The 24,592-nt window shown below is 42.1% G+C and overlaps 1 protein-coding gene across 3 annotated transcripts in view; it reads left to right on the plus strand.

The window, feature by feature from the left end:
- clec16a (C-type lectin domain containing 16A) overlaps positions 1–24,592 on the plus strand; it is a 316,644-nt gene that overhangs the window by 166,719 nt on the left and 125,333 nt on the right. For all 3 annotated transcript variants that reach the window (XM_086000646.1, XM_086000643.1, XM_086000644.1), the window contains one exon: positions 19,271–19,315. In XM_086000646.1, the coding sequence (XP_085856772.1) occupies positions 19,271–19,315 (45 nt within the window). The remainder of the gene's footprint in view (positions 1–19,270; positions 19,316–24,592) is intronic.

Here is a 24,592-nt window from a genome sequence, read left to right on the forward strand (position 1 = left end):
TCCCATGGTCCTTTTGGGCCTGGGTTGATGACTGATTCTGATTTTTATAGGTCTTCCTGGGTCGTGTTGTGCGCAAATAACACATCTATGGCAATATTTTGCCACATCCTTTCCCATACCTGACCACCACCAACATCTCCTCATGTTGTATAACATGTTGTCTCTCCCTTGGTGTTGGTGGCCGTGGTATAGTTCTAACAGCTGCTGTTGTATGCATTCGGGAGCAGGTACCCTACCTTCCGGATTTCTCCAGATTCTGTCATCTCCCTCTTTTGCCTTTGATTTATACCACAAGGCCTTTTCTTCCTTTGTGGCTTCTTGATGTAATTTATGCACATTCACTTCCTCAGGTCCTCTGGCACATAGCTACATCTACTTGTTTTACCTCTTCTGGCTTTAAGTCTTGCTCCACTACCTGGTTTGCTGCTTCATCTGCCCACTGGTTCCCTAGCAGTTCTGGGTTGTCTGCTTTATGGTGAGCTTTTATTTTGATTACTGCAGCTTGGCTTGGTTTCTTGGCTGCTTCTACCAAGTCCCTAATCCTATTTTCATGCTGTATGGGTGTTCCCCCTGAAGTTACATATCCTCTTCTACTCCACGCCGTCATATAGTCATGCACCACACCAAAGGCATAACGACTGTCTGTACATATATTTACCCTCTGGTTAGCTGCCATTTCTAAAGCTCTAGTTAATGCTACTAATTCTGCTACTTGAGCTGAGTGTCCTCCATCTAATCTTCCATGGTCTCTTATTTGTCCTATTTCATCTACTACTGCCCGTCCAGTTCTTGGTGTCCCATCAATATATTTACAGGGTCCATCCACATAAAGAGTCATATCTACTTCTGGTATAGGTTGTTCTTTAATCAAACTACTTGCTTCTTCCTCTTCTGTTGCACAGATATGTTCCGCCCCTTCATGCATCATCAGTGCTGCAGGGTTCCTTCCTATGTCTCGTATGATTTTACTGACTTATCTTTTGAAATTAAAATTGCTTCCCATGTTGCCCTTCGGCTATCTGATACGGCTTTCAGCTTTCCTGTATTTAGTAGCTCTACTAAAGTATGGGGGAGCGGGGTGTAAAATTATCACACCCATCAGTGTCAGTGGTTCACAAACCCTGACTGCCCATGTTGCACAATCTATTGCAGCTACACAGTTTGCCATTCCTGCTGCTACAGGATCCCTCTTGGTTGAATAATAGGCTATCGGTCTCATGCGGTCACCGTGTTCTTGGGTCACTACAGCTGTATAATGTCCCCCTTCATTATGACTGTGGAGGTGAAATGGTTGACTGTGGTCTGGCAGCCCCAGTTCTGGGGCAGAGATTAATGCTCGTTTTAATTCCTTAAATGCTTGTTCGTGTTTACTTTCCCAATTAACAAGTTCATCTGATGCCCTCCCCCCTTTGATCAACTCGTACAAAGGCTCTGCCTTCTGGGAGAAGTTATCAATAAAATTCCTACAGTAATTAAACAATCCCATCATCTTTCTGACCCCTCTAATGGTGGTGGGTCGGCACATTTCCATAATGGCCTTTTTCCTGTGTTCTGGCATTTCTCTCTTTCCTTCTGTGATTGTATACCCCAAATAGGCTACCTCTTTCTTCCCTATTTGTGCTTTCTTGTGGTTTACTTTTAGTCCTGCATCTTGCAGCGCCTCAAATACCCTTATTATTGCCTGCACATGTCCTCCTGGCGTCTGAGGCTATTGGTATGTCATCTACATACTGCAGGAGGGTACTCTTATTTTTGGTTAAATCTACTTTCTCCAAGGCCTCTGCCATTGCCTTGTGAAATATTGCTGGACTATTATGAAAGCCCTGAGGCAATTGTGTCCAGGTATACTGCTGATTCCTGACTGTAAAGACAAATTTGTCCTGTGACTCTTGTTGCAATGGTATCGACCAAAATCCGTTTGCTATGTCCAATACTGTAAATATCTTATGTTTCGGTCCCAAATCATTAAAGATAGTTGCCAGACTCGCCACTATCGGCAGCCCCCGTTTTTGCCACTTTATTTAGGGCTGTATAATCAATCGTTAGCCAATATATCCCATCTGGCTTTTTGACTAGCCACACTGGCGAGTTGGTTGTGGTGCTAGTTTGTCATACCACACCTTGTACTTCTAATTCTTTCACAATTTGTTTCACTGCCCTTTGAGCCTCTACCTTAATCGGATACTGTTTATGGGGTTTGTGTTCAGGTCCTGGTATATTCAATGGTTCCATTTTTACTAAGCCGCAATCATTTTTATGGGTTGCCCATAATTTAGGGTACTGTTGACATAACACACCCCAGGCTCCCTTACCTTTCCAATCAGGATCTGTCAACTTTAAAGATCCTATCTGTACCACATTGTCCCCTGGCGCACCATATTTCGGCGTATTTCATGTTTGTCTGGCCAGATTATAGTATTCTCTTTAGGATTGATTATTCCTCCTAATTCTCTGAGGCTATCTATGCCCAAAATGGTTCCCTCAGGATTTTTACATACCCATATACATACAGGGACCATTACATCTTTCATTTCCAATAATACTGTTTCACTTTTATATGCTTTAAGGGTTTTCCCTCCTACTCCTTGGATTTTAATACAACTATTTGTTGTTGGGAGGGGGAGGTCTGTTTCTAGGGAATCTCTAAATCCCTTTAATGGAGCTAACTTCTTCCTGGGCAGCTTAATAGCTGCTATCTTTCCCTTGAGCTCAGCGCTCTCTCTCGTGTTTGTTCTTATTTCTGTCATTGATTCACGTAACAAGCCATGACACTGATATTTGCAGTTTCTTCCTTGTCCTTGGTCTGTTTTAACCACCATGTTTTTTGTCTGTCTGGGTCCTTTCTCAGATCCCACCCCTTTTTCTCCATTTTATTAATCATTTTATCTTTCTTTTCTGCGAAGTAGTGAGTTATGGACTCTTCTGGACCCCAAACCATTTTGGCCATTATAAAGATCGCTAGCAGGGACTTTCCAGTCTCCGTCTAGTAAGTTGTCTACTCTGTTTTGGCTGTTGGTTACTAACTTTGACTCGATCAGATACTATCCGCTGTTCGGTTTACAGTTATACAGCTCTACACGACGTACGACACACTCAATCGCACCCTCTGCCAAGTCTGTCTATTTGTTTTGTTCGGATACCAAGTCTTACCAGAGAAAAATGTCAACAATGATTACAGACACTAACTATGGGTGGTAATATAAATGTACTCACCCTTGATTGCCCTTCATTGTTGCCACTCTGGGTGCTTTGGTATCCTGCCGACTATGCCAATTTGTTAGAGGGGACTCTGATTTCCTCCCTCTCAGTCAAGACAGACGATGGTAGATAGGTTCACAACGATCTTTATTCAAGCATATGCAGGGGGAGACTCTCACTTGACCGCTTCAAGTGGGACTCTGACGATCTCTCTCATTTCATTTACTTATACATTTGTTATTGCTTATGCAAGCTATTATGAAATATCATGTGCTAGTCACACTATTTGTTAATGCTATCACATTGCCCATGTTAGGGGTCTCTGTCCATGAGTTGCACTCCTTAGTTCCCTTGTGAAACTTCCATTTAATCATTTGCTTGGTGACTCCTTTGCACGTATATAATTAGGTTTTGACTTTTTCACATTTTATCACACCACCATCATTAACCTCTAAAGGTCTTTATTGTTTGGTCAATATTTAATTACCCTTACAGGTGGGATGATCACTGGGACCGTTTGAGATTGCTCCTCTGGGAGAATCAATGACTGGCGCCATGATTGACATGGTGGAGAATACTAAGGGAGGCCGTGGACTTATTGAAGAGGGATTTGAATCTGGGATGGTGGCAGATGAGAAATTAGGCCGAGGAGTAGTTTTGATTGAAAGGAAGAATTAAGGAGGGTCTGATGTTGGGGGGTGGGGCGCAAGAAAGGGGCATTGATGGATGACATGAAGACGAGGAAAGAGCAGAGTATGTCCTGGGACTGGCTGAAAATGAAAAGTGGGCAGTTGGCAAGTTCAGAGCAGTAGCCAATACGTGAATGTGTCTCTACCCAGAGGGCAGCCTGAAATGATATGTACCAGCAGTAGAGAGCTTGGCATGGCAAGGAAAATCTTAGGAAGGGGCAGATATGAAAAAGGCAACCAGTCCTGCCATGTTTCACCGCCGTAAATTCAATTTTTCCACCTCTAAATTTGCCTTTTACCGGTTTAGACGTGTGTCCTCTTGTTCTACTCTCGTAATTTTCCTTACTCATTGTGTGGCGCAAATAAGTTTAAGACTTGACTGGGCTTATGGTATGTAAATGATGCATAGAATTTACTGCCCAGAAACAGGCCATTCGGCCCAAATGGTCTATGCCAGTATTTATGTTCCACACGAGCCTCCTCCCACTCTGCTTCATCTAATCCTATCCTTCTATTCCTTTTCTTTCACCCGTACTTATCTAGCTTACCCTTAATGCATCTATGCTATTCGTCTCAACTACTCCATGTGATAGCAATTTCCACATTCTAACCACTCTAGGTAAATAAGTTTCTTCTGAATTCCTTGGATTTATTAGTGACTATCTTAGATTTATGTCCCCTAGTTTTGGACTCCCACAAGTGGAAGCATCATCTCTACGTTTACCCTATCAAACCCCTTCATAATTTTAAAGACCTCTATCAGTTCAAACTTCAGCCTTCTCTTTTCTAGAGAAAGAGCCCCAGCCTGTCCAGTCTTCCCTGATTGTTATTACCTCTCAGTCCTGGTATCATCCTTCTAAATCTTTTCTGCAGCTGCTCCAGTACCTCTATCTTTTTTGTAATACGGAGACCAGAACAGCACTGTATTCAAAGTATAGTCTAACCAAGATTCTATATAAGTTTAACATAACTTCTCTGCTTTTAAATTATTTTCCTCTAGAAATGAACCCAAGTGCTTTGTTTGCATTTTTATGGTCTTGTTAACCTGTGTTGCTACTTTTAATTGTGAATCTGTACCCCTTGATCCTTTTTGCTCCTGTACCCCATTTAGATTCTTATTTTTGAAGGAGTATGTGGCCTCCTTATTCCTCGTACCAAAATGCAACACCTCATACTTAACTATATTTAAATTAATTTGCCATTTACATGCCCATTCTACAAGTTTAATAATGTTTTCTTGTATTTTATCAGTCTTCCTCCGTATTAACTATACCCCCAATTTGGTTTCATCTGCAAATTTTGAAATTGTACTTCCGATTCCCAAGTCCAAATTGTTTATGTAAATGATGAACAACAGTGGTCTCTGTACCGATCCCTGTGGAACACCACTTCACACCATCCGCCAGTACCTTTAACCGCTACTCTTGTTTTCTATACAATAAGTGTTCTGTCAGTAAGTGAGGCATGGATTAACATAGAAACATAGAAGATAGGAGCAGGAGTAGGCCATTCGGCCCCTCGAGCCTGCTCCGCCATTCAATGCGATCATGGCTGATCATCCAAATTCAGTACCCGGTCCCTGCTTTCTCCCCATACCCCTTGATCCCTTTAGCCTTAAGAAATATATCCAACTCCTTCTTGAATATATTTAATGTATTGGCCTCTACTGCCTTCTGTGGTAGAGAATTCCACAGGTTCACCACTCTCTGGGTGAAGAAATTCCTCCTCATTTCTGTCCTAAATGGCCTACCCCTTATCCTTAGACTGTGACCCCTGGTTCTGGACTCCCTGACCATCGGGAACATCCTTCCTGCATCTAGTCTGTCCAGTCCTGTCAGAATTTTATAAGTTTCAATGAGATCCCCTCTCATTCTTCTAAACTCCAGCAAGTACAAGCCCAATCTCTCCTCATACGTCATTCCTGCCATCCCAGGTATCAGTCTGGTGAATCTTCGCTGAACTCCTTCCATGGCAAGAACATCCTTCCTCAGATAAGGCGACCAAAACTGCACACAATACTCCAGATGTGGTCTCACCAAGGCCCTGTATAACTGCAGCAGAACATCCTTGTTCCTGTACTCAAACCCTCTCGCTACGAAGGCCAACATGCCATTTGCTTTCTTAACCGCCTGCTGCACCTGCATGCTTACCTTCAGCAACTGGTGCACAAGGACACCCAGGTCTCGTTGCACTTCCCCGTCTCCCAATCTATTGCCATTCAGATAATCTGCCTTCCTGATTTTGCCACCAAAGTGGATAACCTCGCATTTATCCACGTTATATTGCATCTGCCATGCTTCTGCCCAATCACCCAACCTGTCCAAATCATCCTGGAGTTTCTCTGCATCCTCCTCACAGCACACACGCCCACCCAGCTTTGTGTCACCTGCAAATTTGGAGATGTTACATCTAGTTCCCTTGTCTAGATCATTAATATATATTATGAATAGCTGGGGTCCAAGGACCGATCCCTGCGGTACCCCACTAGTCACTGCCTGCCACTCGGAAAAAGACCCGTTTATTCCAACTCTTTGCTTTCTGTCTGCCAACCAGTTCTCTATCCAAGTCAATACCTTGCTCCCAATCCCATGTGCCATAACTTTACCCGCTAATCTCTTATGCGGGACCTTATCGAAAGCAGCAGCATATTTTGTTTCATGTTGATGCATGGCTTGGTTTGTGGTGTAAATGCATGTGTTTTAGTTCAGGAGTCTTCAAAGGAAATCCACACCCTTTACTATGTGCCAGAATTTTTCTCTGGAGGGAAACCGGTGGTCCAGTTGTCATGCAAAGCCGATTTTAATTTGGGAAAATGTGCTTACCATTATATATGGTGAAAAGTAAGATTTTTTTAATCAACAATTTCCTTTAGATTGGAAATGCAGGCCCTATTTTATTCATTCCACCACTGACAATCTTTCACACAGTTTTATGTGGGCATTAAAGCTTATGTTAGGATTTGCTTTCTTTTATGCAGTTTCGGCACCACTGTTCTTAAAATTAAAGGTAAACATGGTGTACTTAAAAATACATTCAGGAATATTTCACAGTTCAGCTCTGTAATGGCCTTTCTAGAGGTGATTCTCCTGGCATCATTCTTTAGTGTTCCCACCTTCATCCAAGAAACAACAAAAAAATCTTGATTCCAATAGTATATAAGTAAATGTCAGAAAATTAGATCAAAAATATTTATTTGCATATATAGACTCTTGTTTAGAGCACCTTTTTTTTGGCTCTTTCCCAGATTCAGGCTCGGTGGGAATGCTCAAGCATGGCATGTTATTCAGTGAAACCACTATCAGACAGTGTGACATTCTTTCACCCACAGCTCATTTAAGTTGATCATGTTGACTTGCAGTGTATTTTATTATGCAATCTCCCATGGTTGGAATTCTATCTATAATTACTTGTGTTTTTTAAAACTGTCACATTCTTGCTATTGACTACAACAGTCATGTGATAGGATGCATATTTTCAGTGAGCCTCCGCACATGAAATAGTCCATTGGGCTTGTTCAGGGCTGTGGGTCTGCAGCAAACTTCTGGCCATTGCTGCAGGATACTTGCACAAAGCAGGTGCTTCTTAGTTATTCTATCTTAGTGACGAGACAATAAGGTGCAAGAGTTTTAAGGATCTGGGTTGTGACCATTAAAAATATGGGTGCAGATATACTTTGAGTACTTTTACAGAAAAAATGCAACTGTGCAGGCAAATTTGTCAAGGGAAGGTGTGTCCAACTGTTTGGAGCTGAGGTTGAGATACACTTGTCAAAATCAGTGAGTGGGTTGCATATAATTACTCGGCATTGTAAACTCCCATACACACACGAAGTGAGATCCTCCTCCATCTTCCCTTATCAACCAAATTACACTTTGGTTTCTCCCTGTACTCCTTGGACACATTCTCCTTCGATCACCTCACCCTGCTCCACCCCTCCCTTGCATTTAAAATCCTGGTTATCCTCAAGTGCCGCCCCAAGTTTCACCCACGATATTCCCCTTTTCTTCTTCAGCTGCTGCACTGATCAACTCCTTGTTCTTGGTGAATTCACCACCTTCCTGTCCTACTTAAACCTTTCCCTTTGTATAAACTCTCCAACCCATTTTCATGACCACCCCATTGGCCTTGCCATTTCCTATGGTCTCTCTACACTGACAAGGTCATGTCCAACCATTTCTTTGGATCTCAGACAACCCTCATTCAACTACCCCTGTGAACCCCACTTTCTTCTGCGTGTGCTCATACAAAAACTGTACCCAAAGTTGCTTACAGCTGCACGTTCAAACTGCTGGGTCTCTGGTCCGCCATTTGCCACAAAATCTCTTCAGCTGTGGTCTACTTCCTTACTTCTACCTTTGATGCCCTTGTCCCCAACAAAACCTTCACTGTCTCCCAACCTGATTGGTCCCCCAATATCACCATCTTCACTCACTCGAGCTCAGTGGGTATAGGCTTGAGCTTATCTGGTGTACAACCAGCTCAGCCATCTATCACCACAGCTGGCTTGACCGTGTCATACTCTACTGGGCTTCATTCCCCCTTGCCAACACAAACCACTACTCTAGCATCATCTTGGAGAACAAAGAATCAACTTCAGCTTCATTTCTCCACTACTAACTGCCTCCATAAACCCTCTCCTTTATCTCCTGCACCCTGATCTCCAACAATAAGTGTTTGGAGCTTATGAACTTCTTTGTCATGAAGATAGTGACAATCCACTCAGTTGCCTCTGCTGCTTTCCCCCCTTGCCCCAAGCCATACGTCTCCCAAAGTCGCCAACCTGCCCCTGTACTGGTTCTCCATCTCCCTCCCCATCCCCAGGACTTAACTTATGCCAGGGACCATTTCATTGGGTCCCAGATAACAACCAGCCTCCACCCCAATTCCTGCCCACCATCTTTGACGTCATTTCTGCCTGCTTTGGGCGGGAGACCGATTTCCAATATTAAAATGAAGCACAGCCTTTAAAATTCTCCGGGCCTCGCTTCCTTCAGAGTTTTTTACTCCACCCACTTCAGGCCTCCCACGCATCAATCCCAAACTCCCTCTTTTTGTATTATCTGATCTCATAGGATCAAGTAAATGGCAATATCGATCGGAGCTTGTTTTGCAATGAATGGAGAGGTTTTTGATAGACCAATGTGATAACCCCGAGAGATTTTAACTGAGAGTTAAAGAGCATCAGTGCTGAAAAGATTTACATTTTGATGACTTGGGCCAGAATTTTCCTGGACCGGTGTCCGTGACGGGCCCCAACCTCGCTGCTGGCTCCATCCCGCTGTACAAAATTAACTTGCCTTAATGGGGCCTATTAAGCCCATCCAGCGTGTTACATAAGAACATAGGAACATAGCTTGCCAACATGGTCCTTTTAATTATCTGTTCAAATGTCAACAGCTATGGTGTGGGGAATTCAAGCTTGTTCTATCACATGAGGAAACATAAGAAATAGGAGCAGGAGTAGGCCATTTGGGTCCTCGAGCCTGCTCCGCCATTCAATAAGATCGTGGCTAATCTTCTACCTCATCTCCACTTTCCTGCACTATCCCCATAGCCCTTGATTTGCTTAATATCCAAAAATCTATCGATCTCTGTCTTGAATATACTCAACGACGGAGCCTCCACAGCCCTTTGGGGTAGAGAATTCCAAAGATTCACCACCCTCTGAGTGAAGAAATTTCTCCTCATCTCAGTCCTAAATGCCCGACCCCTTATTCTGAGACACTGACCCCTGGTTCTCGACTCCCCAGCCAGGGGAAGCATCCTCCCTGCAGCTTCCCTGTCGAGCCCTATAAGAATGTTGTATGTTTCAATGAGATCACCTCTCATTCTTTTAAACTCTAGAGAATATAGGCCTAGTCTACTCAATCCCCCCCTCATAGGACAATCCCCCATCCCAGGAATCAGTCTGGTGAACCTTCGTTGCACTCCCTGTATGGCAAGTATATCCTTCCGTAGGTAAGGAGACCAAAACTGTACACAATACTCCAGGGGGCGGAGGTGGAAAGGGTGGCCAGCTTTAAGTTCCTCGGAGTCCACATCACGGAAGACCTCTCCTGGTCCCTCAACACCTCCTCTCTTGTGAAGAAGGCCCAGCAGCGCCTATATTTCTTGAGGCTGAAGGGATGTAATCTGTCACCCCTGATCCTCTCTAACTTCTACCGCTGCACTATAGAGAGCATCCTGACAAACTGTATCACGGTATGGTATGGCAGCTGTAGCTCCCATGACCGGAAAGCCCTGCAGCGGGTAGTCAAAACTGCCCAACGCATTACTGGCACCCGGCTACCGACCATAGAGCATATATATCAGAAACGCTGCCTACGGAGGGCACGGTCCATCATCAAAGACCCTACCCACCCCAGCCACAGTCTGTTCGCCCTCCTACCATCTGGAAGACGCTACAGTTGCATTCGCACCCGTACGACCAGATTTAGGAACAGCTTCTTTCCCAGGGCTGTCATCCTACTGAACTCCACAAATAAACACTAAAGCCTGCACATCTGCCAATGCACTTTATTATGGTCATATTTATGCTAATATACTGCAAGCCAAATGTATAAATGTATGTTGAATGTTTAAGTGTCCTAATCCAAATTGTACACTCTCGGGAGCCGCAAGCCTACATTTCGTTGTACTGCACTTGTGCACTAGCAATGACAATAAAAGTTGATTTGATTTGATTTGAGGTGTGGTCTCACCAGTGCCCTATATAATTGCAGTAAGGCGTCATTACTCTTATACACAAATTCTGTTGTAATAAAGGCCAACATACCATTTGCTTTCCTAATTGCTTGCTGTACCTGCATGTTAACTTTCAGTGATTCATCTACAAGGACACCCAGGTCCCTCTGAACACCAACATTTCCCAATCTCTCACCATTTAAAAAATACTCTGCATTTCTATTTTTCCTACCAAAGTGGATAACTTCACATTTCTACACCTTGTATGCCATGTTCTTGCCCACTCACTTAGCCTGTCCATATCCCCTTGAAGCCTCTTTGCATCCTCCTCGCAACTTGCATTCCCACCCAGCTTTGTATCATCAACAAACTTAGATATATTACGTTTGGTCCCCTCATCCAAATTATTGATATAGTTTGTGAATAGCTGAGGCCCAAGCACTGATCCTTGCGGTACCCCACTAGTTACAGCCTGCCAACCCGAAAATGACCTGTTTATTGCTACTCTGTTTTCTGTCCGTTAACCAATCCTCCATTCATGCTAGTATATCACCCCCAATCTCATGAGCCCTAATTTTGTTTAATAACCTCTTGTGTGGCACTTTATGAAGTGCCTTCTGAAAATCCAAATACACCACATCCACTGGTTCCCGCTTATCTATTCTGCGAGTTACAACCTCAATAAAGTAACAGATTCGTCAAACACGATTTCCCTTTCATAAGTCAGTGTTGACTCTGCCTAATCCTATTATTATTTTCTAAGTGCTCTGTTACCACGTCCTTAATAGATTCTAGCATTTTCCCTACTACTGATGTCAGGCTAACTGGTCTGTAGTTCTCCGTTTTCTCTCTCCCTCCTTTCTTAAATAATTCTCCTGTCTCAGCCTGTAAGGGACCCACATTTACTTTCGCTAATCTTTTCCTTTTTACATATCTATAGAAGCTTTTACAGTCTTTTTATGTCTCTCGCTGGTTTACTCTCATATTCTATTTTCCCTTTCTTTATCAATTTCTTGGTCCTCCTTTGCTGAATTCTAAAATCCTCCCAACCCTCAGGTTTACTATTTTTGGCAACATTATAAGCCTCTTCCTTTGATCTAATACTATCTTTAACTTCTCTTGTTAGCCACGGTTGGACTTTTCCTGTGGGTTTTTTGTGCCTTAAAGGAATGTATGTTTGTTGTAAATTATGTATTAATTCTTTAAATGCTAGCCATTGCTTCTCTACCGTCATACCTTTTAATGTAGTTTCTCAATCTACCGTAGCCAACTCACCCCTCATACCTGCATAGTTTGCTTTGTTTAGATTTAAGACCCTAGTTTTGGATTTAACTAAATCACTTTCAAACTCGATATAAAATTCTATCATATATGGTCACTCTTCCCTAAAGGCCCCTTTACTACAAGGTTATTAATTAACCCTTTCTCATTGCACAATACTAGATCTAAAATAGCCTGTTCCCTCGTTGGTTCCTCAACCCGGCCCAATTAGATGGAGCGGCTCTGGTGACTCCATTCATGTCGTGTTTCAAGCCGGGATCGTTAAAGGGACCCTGGCTACATTGGATTTTAAGTCTTGCACCAAACATTACAAAAATTGTCTTTCTGCTAGTTATTTGAAAGCTCCATTTGACTATGGAATTAGTTAGCAATCTGTTCGCCGGCCTGCATGCTGCAGGTTTAACCTAAAAGAGGAAGAAAATACATTTTGAAAAATCTCTCTAATTTACTAACTTTTTTTGCTTTTGGAATCTTCAATGAAATGAACCCCTGAAAAAGAAGAGAAATTGCACGAAAAAGAAAATCTGAAAATCTACAATTTTGTTTCTCTCTCATTCATGCTCACTCTCTCTTTGAATGCTGTCACTCCTGCTGGGGTATTGTTCCATGGGCACATTCACCATCTGGTAGCTTGCCCAACTGGCCATTTTCTCAAATGTGTGAGGCTAACTGGTGAGCATTGGCATTCATATTCGATTGTGTGGAGCATTATAGTCGCACAGTGCACTTCCCAGCAGGTGTCACTGTATAATGATCAAACATTTGAACCTGATCATTGTCTTCTACCTACACTAAGGGCACAAGACTCTGTTGGCCCTCGTCTTGGGAGTTTTCTACTTCCATCCCAACTGAGATCAGTGTATAGGAAAAATCCAAAACCCAGTCGGGCAGCATTTTAGAATGAATGAATTTTTTTTTTCCTTGCATTGAAAAATATTCCTTGACATGCAGTGAAACCTGTAATTCCCAGACACCTTAGAGACTGACATCAGCTGTCCTTTATTTGCAGGTGGCCTTATTTTCAAAATGGTCATTGTATGTACTGTAAATATTTTCAGTAGAATGGGGAGTTCTTTACTCTACATCCATAGCGGCAGAGATCCCGCTCTTTCCCTGGGATGGAGCCGTGCAAGCATTCAGTCCCAGAGATAGAACACTTTCTCTGCTGCAATGGATATGAGGTCAAAAGCTCTCCCGTTCCACCAAAGCTGCTGCTTTCACAAAATCCGCTGCCGCCTCGCGCTGACCCATCCGTTCTGTGTTTTATGTTGGAAAATGACTTGGTGCTTTAAAGGCTGTTCGTAGTTCGGAATTTGCGAGTGTCCGTGGTTTCATAGTGCCTCTTGTATATTTTACCATGTAAGTTATTTGGGTCTCTCTCAATAAGTGTCTGCTTTTTGCAGGCATCTGTGTTTTGGGAGTGTCCATTTATACAGGTTTCACTGTATTTAAGAGTGGTAACCTGGTGCAGTTTCATTAATACAGCTGAAAATGGATTTATCACAAAAAATAAGAATTTTAAATTCGTGTCTAGTCCGCCACCTGTGGGCAACCTGACTTTAAATAACTGAAAATGACTTCAAAAAACTATGCAGAACCATTTACTAGTTTTGTTAATGTACAGTAGTCAATTTCTTAGTAAATTAAATGGCTTTTTAATATTTAAAAGCTTTTAAAAGGTGCCTATTAGTACCCTTGTGCATAAAAAAAGCTTTATTTTAAGAGTCTCCACGAAGGGTTGCAGATGGGTACAGTTAGCAGAAACTCGCCATGGTGATTAATTCGTTTGGGGTGGGGGGCGGTGGCCAGTTTTATGGGTGTGGTCAGCTTTGTGAGTGGGGCCAGCTTCCAGCGCGATGTTTGTTAAACTAGTGCAAAAGATCACGGAAGCTCGATTTGCTCTGGATGTAACTTGCGCTTGAAATTCCTTGATCTTTTGCACTGGTTTGGACGATTTTGGATAAATTGTGCTGGAAAAAAAACAGTGCAACATGGTGGAAACTCACCCCAATGTTCTTATCGCCACCTAAGTGAGTATCCAGATACAATAGAGTTCATGGATTTGGTGGATGTGACTGCAAGATTCACTTGGTTTTGATTTTTGTGGGCTGCCACAAAGGTTTATTAGGGAAAACAGCTACATTATCGGTCGCAATGAGAGTTGTGGGGAGAGAACAATTGAAATTAGAATTCAACATTCTGAATGAATATACTTGGGATTTTTTGTAGCTGTTTGATGACTCAACACAATGGGCCGAATCTTGCTGGAAAAATAATGGCGTGTTAACTACGCACGCGGTTATTAATGAGCAAATCGGCCAGCAAATTCAGGGGATTAAGAGATACGCCAGAACTTGCTGGTCAAATTATGCCGCTTCACCGTTTGCTTTGCATAAACGGCATCTCTCCTTTAGTGTCTCCGTTATTTTTAAGAACTTTCTGGATTTGCACATTCATTACCCATTAAACTCGTTGCAGAAAGTTAGGGCTGGACCTTAACAACGTAAAAACCTTTTCAACTGCATGATGATTGTAAATGAAATACCAATCAACCTCTGGCTCAAAGGGAACAATTTAAGCTATTCAATCTCATTCCAGCATGTAGTAAATTGTTGTAAGGGAGATTTTAAAAATGTCAATTAAAAAAAAAAAAAAAACTTTTCCTTTCTGTCTCTATGTTCACTCTCTCTTAATCCAATCTTTCTTTCCCTTTCTTTATTTCTCTGTCTGTACCTGATTTGACTCTAATTCACCCACTCAAATTCACCCTCCTTCTCCGTCGTTCCTCTCTCTCATTCTCAATCCTTAAATCCCATTGGTTAAGAAGATACACTGATGGTCCTGCCATTCACTGAGGTCCCAGATGCCCTGTTGCACTTGCCCCATCGTTATGATTTCCTACTTCCAGCAAGTTACAGCGCAAAGCATTTTCAAGCTGAAGGGTGCAGGAAAATGTCCAACTATAACGGCTTATGTTGCGAGATGCACCACTCCAGCAAGATCTGGCCCAATGTTGATGGCATTTCAGCCTGAATGTAATGGATAAAATGTGATTTTTGTAAAGTCGGTTTACCCAATGCTAGTGATAGTTGTTTCACAATCTGAGCACTTTAAGAGTAAAATGTGCAAGTATTCCCCCTTTGTTCCCACTCACCAACAAACAATTTGAACATTTGAATGTTTTTGAAATGGGAGTTCCTTGGGGAACCTGATGATTCCATTTGATGGGTTTACACCTGATATTTCTGCCGCAGGAAGTTCTTGATCTCAGCTGTGCTGCTAAGGGGAAGTACTGAGCAATAGGTTGTATGTTCACCTGCAATGAAGGCGGAATAGTTGGAGGGCAGGAAACTCTTGGGAATTCTTGTGCACATTCTGTCAATTGGCTGAAGAATAGCATTCGTACAGACACAGGAGAGGGACATTTGCCTGATGTTTTAACAGTGAATAGTATGTACCTGGGGGACATAAGAATATGAAATTGGATAAACACTTGAAAGGAAAGAATTACAGGGCTATGGGGGAAAAAGCTGGGGAGTGGTATTGATTGGATAGCTCTACCAAATAGCCAGCACAGGCATGACGAGCCAAATGACCACCTCCTGTGCTGTATCATTCTAGGATTTTATGAAAACAGATTAAGACAGCGAGCAAATGAGCTGCTTCTAGCCCTTAGCCAATATTGCTAAGCAAAACAACAACAAAACTTGTTTTGATTAAAAACCCAGCAAAAGGACTGTGCTAGTAATGGTTTGCTGCATTGATTCGATTAAAACACAAAGTTTATAAACCATTAAAGATAGCTCAGCCGAATGATGATGTTTCAACAATGGCCTTTTATTAAAAAATTTGTAGGGCCGCAGTGGTCAGTGCTCCTTCATCTGTATATCTAATCAAATCTCAGACAAACACAAAATGCTGGACTGCTCAGCAGGTCAGGCAGCATCTGTAGAGAGAGAAACGTTAACTCTGTTTCTCTTTCTACAGATGCTGCCTGACCTGAGTATTTCCAGCATTTTCTGTTTTTGTTTCGGATTGCCAGCATCCGCAGTATTTTTCTTTTGTAATCAAATCTCAGAACAGCTGTTCCATCACGAAGGCATTGATGAAATTCTATAAATGAATAGGTTAATCTGAATGTATTTGTTCCAAATTCTGAGAATTCTGATTTCATGAGTTTTAAAAGAAAAACTTTAAACACTCCTCACTTATACCGGTCAATTCCATGGAACAGCTGATGATGATGGATGTTGTAATAGGTTGGAGAGAGAGAGGAAAAACATTATAACCAGAAAGTCCCCCCACCAGAACTGGATATGGAAGGAGCAAAACTGCAGTTAGTAAAGATTTTGCTGTGCAGAATTGTATAAATGTGGATTTATTATATTTAGGTGACATCACTTAATGTTTTTTTTTTGCATTGATTGAACAACACATCCTGGATCTGAATGCGTCATCTTCAGTATGTTACCTTGGAGATTCAACACTTATTTCCAACATTGTTCAGTAAAATTGATTGAATGATCAGAAGATAAGCACAGTTGGAAAAAGGCCATTTGGCTCTTAGTTCATCCATTCAAAAAAAAATTCTTCAACAATAATAACTTGCATTTATCTCGCACTTTTAGCATAGAAACTGTCCCATGGAACTTTACAATGTGGAGGAACAGAGACTAAACCATGTAGGGAGAATTAAGAAAGGTGATCAAAAATATGGGTTTTGAGAAGGTTGCTAAAGGTTGATAGAAAAGGGGAGAAGGGAAGGGGTTTAAAGAAGGAATTCCAGGGAGTAGGGCTGAGGCTACTGGAGGCTCTGCACCTCTGGGAGGATGGAATGGACAGAAAGCCAGAGTCACAGGACCATAGGTTGCAAGAGAGGATAGAAAACTAGAGTACGGTACAGAGATAAGGTGAGCTGAGGCTATGGTGGGATTTGAAGGCAAGGATTTAAAATTCAGTGCGTTCGGGGGGACAGGAAGCCAATGTAGGCCAATGAAGATGGGAGTGATGGGTGAGGACTTAATGCGGGAGAGGACATGGGAGACTGAGTTTTGGACAAATTGGAGTTTATGGAGGGTGAAGGAGGGAACGACAGCAAGGAGATCGTTGGCGAAATAGAGCCTCGAGGTGACAGTGATCAAAAGTGTGGGTAAGGAGTTCAGTGGAGGTGGGTAATATTGTGTAAGTGTAAGTAAGTGGTCTTGGTAATGGATTTGAAGATTGAATCTGGGTTGAGCAGGGGGATAGGCCAAGATAGAGCTTCACTAAGAACTATGTTACTGTTGCAGCAATTGGGCATGGCAGGTAATTAAATTAAGTGCAGGTGGGGCGGCTTCGGTGAGGGTGAAGAGAGTCGCTGCCCGTAAGCCAGGTTTCTTTCAGTTCCAGGGTCTTGGTAACTGCATCTATGTTGAAGTCATGGATAGCGAGGACCTTGTTTGTGAGGGATCGAATGTTCTAGAGGATGAAATTGCTGGTCCACTGGTGAGGTTGGGGAAACAGTGGAAGAGGGAAGCAGGATTGGGGGCAAGTTTAGAGAAGTTAGCCCCTGAGGAATGGGCTGGGTGGGATGATCACTGGGAGCAGAGGGTGAGACCGTTTGAGATTGCTCCTCTGGGAGAATCAATGACTGGCGCCATGATTGACATGGTGGAGAATACTAAGGGAGGCCGTGGGCTTATTGAAGAGGGATTTGAACCTGGGATGGTAGCAGATGAGAAATTAGGCCGAGGAGTAGTTTTGATTGAAAGGAAAAATTAAGGAGGGTCTGATGTTGAGGGTGGGGCGCATGAAAGGGGCATGGATAGATGACCTGAAGATGAGGAAAGAGCAGAGTATGTCCTGGGACTGGCTGAAAATGAAAAGTGGGCAGTTGGCAAGTTCAGAGCAGTAGCCAATACGTGAATGTGTCTCTACCCAGAGGGCAGCCTGAAATGATATGTACCAGCAGTAGAGAGCTTGGCATGGCAAGGAAAATCTTAGGAAGGGGCAGATATGAAAAAGGCAGCCAGCCCTGTCATGTTTCACCGCCGCTATTTATTGTCTCAGTGATAACATTGGGTAACCTGAGTAGATTGGGTTGTCAGTTGCTCAGGTTATGCAATCCACATTTGAGTGACCGCCTATATAGAGCTATGCTTTCTAATAGTTAAGTCTGCCTCTTATTATTAGAAGCCAAGATATATATGCATATAGCCAATCTTCTGTGGCATGTGCCATTTTTGTTTTAATGCATATTTAGAAGTCAAGACCAGGTTGACGGGAAGAGCATTTTTCTTCTCATGGGGCAGGGTGTGGGGGAATCGTAAGACGGATAGGCCACGAGATACCTCTTGTGTAAGGGGAGCTGCTTTGGGCTGTAATGAATATCTGCTTGGGAGGGATTGGTGTTGGAAGCAATACGTACTCGGGCAGAGGGTGAACAGAAAGTCATGGTGGCTGAGTAGGTTCCAGCTCACCAGTGACTGGTAGCTTTGCTCACTGCTGCTTGCCATATTTTGGCTTCAACTGTGTTGTGGGTTCCAGCAAGATCATGATTCATGCTGACTGGGACGACAGTGCAGGGTTGGATTGGCATTTTTCGTTTAATGGTTTGGGAAGGGGTGGTTTACTGGAGCCTCTCTTCAGTGTTACCATTGTTTTTAATGCTGTAATCTTTGTTTAAAGAGTTTAAGTTCAGATGACGACATAAATTACAAGTGGTTTATACAACTTGGGAAAATTAGCCTGTTTCAGCACCTTGCAATTTGCTTGTTTCCTGATACTGGACTTTAGTGCAGAGAAGTGCATCTAATTAGAAACACAAGGGTGGCATGATGCAATAACATACTCCAACGCTCTGCGTTATGAAGTACTAGGTTCTGGATTCTCAGGATGGTTTAAAAATCTCACTAATTCCATTGAGGCTGTGCCAAATGGAGACCAAATGTTTTCCTTATGGAGATGGAGGGAGAATTACATGAACAGTTTTCACATCTCGGGATGAGTCGAATGCTTCATTTTGTTTTGGAGCATCACTTCTTGTAGCTGAATCATCAATAAATCAATAAGCAGTAATAAATGCACTTGACTGTCTGGATGGAGAAAGGTATAGGTGCTACAGTTCCTCAGCCCATAAATAGCTATCTATTTTGACCACCTCTGACACTTAAATTGGAGGCTGAGACAGTGCCTGAAAACCGCCTATCTTGGTTGTGCTGTTGCTGTTACATTGGAGTAAGCTGCTACCAACAACAGCAAAACATTGTAAAGTCAGATTTTTTTTCCTTTTGATTTTAATATTTACCTAATTTTATTCTATATGTAGGAGTTGGTTGTAACCCAATTTGACTTGATGTTCTCTGTATCCATTGATTAGGTTACAGCTGCATTCATTGTTTTAGTATCTCTGTTGCTCTATATTTTTCTCTGTTCTACAGGGTGCAAGAGAAGAAAGTGTCCACTTATTGCGGCGTTTCTATAAGGTAAGGCTGGAGATGGTAAATCGCATGATGTAATTCTGTGGAATTTTTATGTATTTGGAGGCTGGAGTTAATGTGATGTAACCCTGAAGCGTGCCTCAAAAGAATCATGTTCTTAATCGGGTAAACTGAAAATATGGAAAAGTCAAAATCTCCCTGCTGTATAAGGGGGAGAAAGTACTCTTTTTTTTCAATATTTTTCTAGAGGTGCTTAATTTTAAAATCTGGCACTTGACGATTCTAGTGCAATTTTGCAGCAAGTGTGGAAGTTTGAAATATTGACTGAGCAAATAATAGTTTAAAGGAGAATGAAAATCTGTTGGTGTGATTCTGATACTTCTGATGAACAATATTGTCTTCAAAGACCACTTTTATGTACTAAAAATACACCAAATTATTTTCTTTCGTTATGGAAGAAAATGGCATTTGGACAGCAGGCTCCTTCATCTGTAGTGCTTGTGTTGGAAGAGCGTGAAAGACAATAATGAAGAAGAAAATTTTATGCACACTCAAAACTGTGGCAAGTGTAATGTGCAGGATATTTTCTTAAACCAGAGGTGGGAAGGGAAAATTGCCAATAAAAGTCATGTGATTGGTGTTATGTGAAGAAAACCTCAAGGAAATCTTGGCAGAGTCTGCGGCTTCCATAGCTATTTAACAGTGTGAAGAAAGTCATTGTACCATGCCCTTACCCTTAGGCAAGATTCCCTTTCTAAGTAGAAACATGTTTGTTTTGTAGTTCTTCGTAATTATTGGTTGGTTGGGGACAAGACTCTCTTGCTCTCTCAATCTCGTAATTTTTTTCTGTGTCCCCCTCTTGTCTTTTTATTTTCCTTTTCACTCTTGTTTCTTTGTTTCTTTCTCCCCTTTCTTTCTTTCTCCCCTTTCTTTCTCCCCTTTCTTTCTTTCTCCCCTTTCTTTCTTTCTTTCTCCCCTTTCTTTCTTTCTCTATCTCATTCCCCCCACCACCACCCCTCTCTCCCCAGAGACTTGAGTGTCTGATACCCACAGAAGTTACCTTGCCTATTGCTGAGTATTAAGGAGGGAGTGAGGCAAAGAATGGTGTAGATGCAAATTGAGAGTTAAGCTAGTGGAGGGGGTGGTGAGCTGTTTCAGCGATTAAATGGCACACATGATGATGATGATGATGAGCAATGAAGGTGAACATGATAAGAGAAATGAAAATCCCATCTGAGAGACGAGCAGAGCTTCTTCAATGTCAGACATTCCTGTAAGAGAGATGGTAGTGAATTAAACACTAAAACCAAAGCAAAGTAATGTGGGTGCTACAAATCTGTACAGGTCCAGCGGGGTGGTTTGCACTGGGGTCTCTCCTTTCTTCTGCCACACTCCTGGGAGCCCTGCCATTTTAAGCCAGATTTTCCATGCTTCCCTCCTCCTGCTGTTCTGCTGTAATCATTTACACCTCCTCTGGACCCATCATTTTGTGATCACCATCATTCCTTTTGTCATTTAATCACTCCTGCCCTCCATACTATCACAGACTTTTGTTCTTTCCCTACCCCCTTTTCACTGGCTCTGCGCTTGCTTAAAAGCTGTTCATCTCATAACATCTTCCAGTTCTGATATTTGGTCATCAACCTAAACTTCAACTCAGTTTCTCCTTCCACAGCTGTTGCCTGACCTGCTGAGTGTTTCCAGCATTTTCTGTTCATTATGCTGGTGTTTTAACGTGTGCATGTTGTTCAAAGCAAGCTGTGCTGCTTGGCCAAGTAATGTCTGTTTTGTTTTTTCACTTTCTTATATAAACATTATAACTGCTTTTTGCTTGGCAAATTTCATAAATTCATTTTTCTAGTTTATTTTTTTTTGGGTTGGAATGATTTTGTGAGTATTTCTTTCTTTACTTGTCTAGCCTGTGGTTTGCACCCAATTCTAAATTTATTCTGCAAAAAATGGCATCAGCTTTTTATTCAGAGTCCTAGACATTTGGTTATTAAAATAAGACTAGTTCAGAAGTTTTCTTGCAATACCTTAATTTGATAAGTTTATTTATTAAGTAGGCCGACCAAAAATGGAATGCAATTTCCACTAAACTTTATTTATATAACGACTAATCTTTATTTTCCCTGGGCCAGATTTTGCAACATCTTGAGTCATTCTCCATTAAAGAACTGTCACAAAATGACTTTTAGTTCTCATTGCATCAATACACTTGTTGCTTTCAAAGACCAACTGATGAAGCAGCTCAGTCTTACTTAAAAGTAGGAAGGGCTTTTAAAATAATTTTTCAGACACTGAAATAAAGAATTTTTAAAGCAGGTCCAACTTCCAAATATAACTAAGCTGCTTCAGCGGTTGTTTTTTGAAAACATGGAAAAGTATATGGGTGTAATTGGGGCACTAAGAAATCAATTTTTGACAGTTATTTGATTTCCTTCTTTCCTACAGATAATTATTTTCACCCGTATTCGTGTTTTCTTCCTTTGCGTCTCCTCTTCTGAAGGTGGTAATACATTCTGATTCATGGCTCCATACGTGCTAGCGGCTCTCCACTACCTTACACAAATGTCCAATCTTCATGCACGAGCCCAACCAGTGACTGTCAGTGGGCTACTTGATCTATGAGTGCTGCACAGGAGATTGGTTCATAATATTAGTTGGCACCGAATGGGGGAAAGCTTCCTCAGTGGATCAGCAATCGGGTCAATCAGAGGAGCAAAGTGTAATTGTACATGGAACTGTATTAAAATGAAAGGTGATGATTAGCAGGTTGCTTCAGGGCCATTATTGTTTACTTTGTACATAAGTGATTTGAAAGTGATGGCAGAAAGAACTTTGCTGATGCAAAATTGGGTGCAAGTGGATTAAATACAGCGAGCAATCTGGAGAGATAGGGGCATTGGGCTGACATAGCAAATGCCATTTAATGTGGGCAAATTGTTTCACGTAGGCAGATGCAAGGTGATGAACCTTAGAAAGGGAATTAAAGAAAGACTTGCATTTATATAGTGCCTTTCACGACCTCATGACGTCACAAAGCGGGTTAAAGCCAGTGAAGTACTTTTGAAGTGTAGTCACTGTTGTAATTAAGTACTGGGAATGTAAAATGAATGATAATAGACTAGAGTATTGATGGATAGCTTATTGAAGCCATCAAATGTGCCACTTTGAGAAGGCTATAAAAAAGGCAAACAAAAGCTTAGGGTGTGTAGCCAAAGGGATAAAACATAAGTTCCAGCAAGTAATGATGAGCTTATATGAAGCACTGATTTGGCTTACCTGTAGACAATTGTAGTCACCATACTGCATGAGACAACTGGCTATGAAGAACTTAGAGGGGTGCAGCTAAAATGATGGGAGGATAAGCTACTTGAACTACTAAGGAAGCTGGAAATGTTTACACTGGAAAAAAAATGATGTGGAAGTGGGGGGAGGGGAGGGAGAGGAGACTGGAGAAAATACGGGGAAGTTGGGAGAGGGGTATGGGAAGAGGAAGAGGAGAATTTATCAAGATTCAAACGGATACAAAGAAATTGAACCCTAATAAAATAATTAGCATAATCACAATCTGTTCCCAGGGACAAGGAACTCCAGTTAAGAAAGTGCTGGTGAATGTGTGGAACTGAATGCGCAAAGACATAGTGGATGTGGATAGCATCAGAAACTTCAAGAGAAGCTGGATACTTTTGGCAAAGGAAGTATGGTAGGGTAGAATGGTATTTTTTGAACTTTGGAACAGCTAGATGAACTGCAATGGCCTTTTCTAGTCCTATTCCCTATTACCATGTTTGGCATCAAAGCCACACAATTAAGTTAATCATGTCCTCAACTGAAGTCTACATGGGCATACTTCCAGAAGGGGTTGTTGCATGTTGATCATGGTAAATGATTTTTCCTTCCCTAATCCAGGAATGCTGAAACCAATTGTACCTTGCCTCAGTGGTAGCACTCTCGCCTCTGAGTCAGAAGGTTATCAATTCAAGTCCCACTCCAGAGACTTGAATGCATAATGTAGGTTGGCACTTCAGTGCAGTACTGTGAAATTGCTTCACTGTTGTAGATGCCGTCTTTGGATGAGACGTTAAACTTCTCAGGTGGATGTAAAAGATCCCGTAGCACTATTTTGAAGAAGATAAGGAAGGTCACCTGGTGTCCTGGCCAACATTTATCCCTCCACCAACACCTAAAAAATTATCTGGTGCACAAATCGAGCTGCTGTGTTTCCTACATTACAACAGTGGCTGCACTTCAAAAGTACTTCATTGGTTGGAAAGGGCTTTGGGACGTCCTGAGATTGTGAAAGGCGCTATATAAATGCAAGATCTTTCTTTACCATGTCAAATGATGGGTTTCCCAAATGAGTTCTTGGAGCTTGGCAGTTTTATTTTAATTAGTCCTGAAATTAAAGCTATGGTGGACTTCACAAAAGAAGGAAAAGCCAGGTACAAAATTAGATTTCTTTCGCAGTGTGAACTTGAAATTAGAACTGATAGCACTTCAGTGGAGAAGGGCCCATTCACAGAATATTTGTGTCCAGACTTATGATTCAGCCTGCAATATATGTAGCAGTCACCACAGACATTCTGACATTCCAGACCTTTAGTAATGTCTGCCTGTGTTGTGTGGCAAATTTTATTTTCACTTGGACTGAAGCATTTCTGACTCTATTGGAACAGGCAGTGTGGATAGCACTGCAAACAGGCCTCTAAGATTTGAACAATGAAGTATTAAGGGGGGGTGGAGCGTGGCGGGGCAACCGTATTCAACTAAGGCAGACAACGAAGAGATTCAGTTATACAATAGCAAAATACTGCAGATGCTGGAAATCTGAAATAAAAACAGAAAATGCTGGAAATACCCAGCAGGTCAGGCAGCATCTGTGGAGAGAGAAACTCGGTTAACGTTTCAGGTCGATGACCCTTCGTCAGAACTGGGAAAAGCTGGAGATGGAACAGGTTTTTAAGCAAGTGTAGGGGCAGGGAAAGTGGGGGGTACGGGAGGAAAGAACAAAAGGGACGGTCTGTGATAGGATGGAAGGCAGGAGCGATTAAGAGACAAAAGGGATGATGGTGCAAGGCAAAAGGAGATGGTAATGCAACAAGTTAAACAAAAGATGACTAGATGAAGTGTAAATGGCACTGGCAGAATGATCGACAGCTGCCTTGTGAGAAAAAAAAGATAGGGGCAGAGGTTATGGTCTGAAATTGTTAAACTCGATGTTGAATCCAGAAGGCTGTAAAGTGCCTAATCGAAAGATGAGGTGCTGTTCCTCGAGCTTACGTTGAGCTTCACTGGAACAGTGTACAAGGCCGAGGA

Source organism: Somniosus microcephalus, chromosome 11 (assembly GCF_052327205.1).
Source record: "Somniosus microcephalus isolate GS21.2 chromosome 11, FLI_Smic_1.0, whole genome shotgun sequence".
Taxonomy (NCBI): Eukaryota; Metazoa; Chordata; class Chondrichthyes; order Squaliformes; family Somniosidae; genus Somniosus; species Somniosus microcephalus.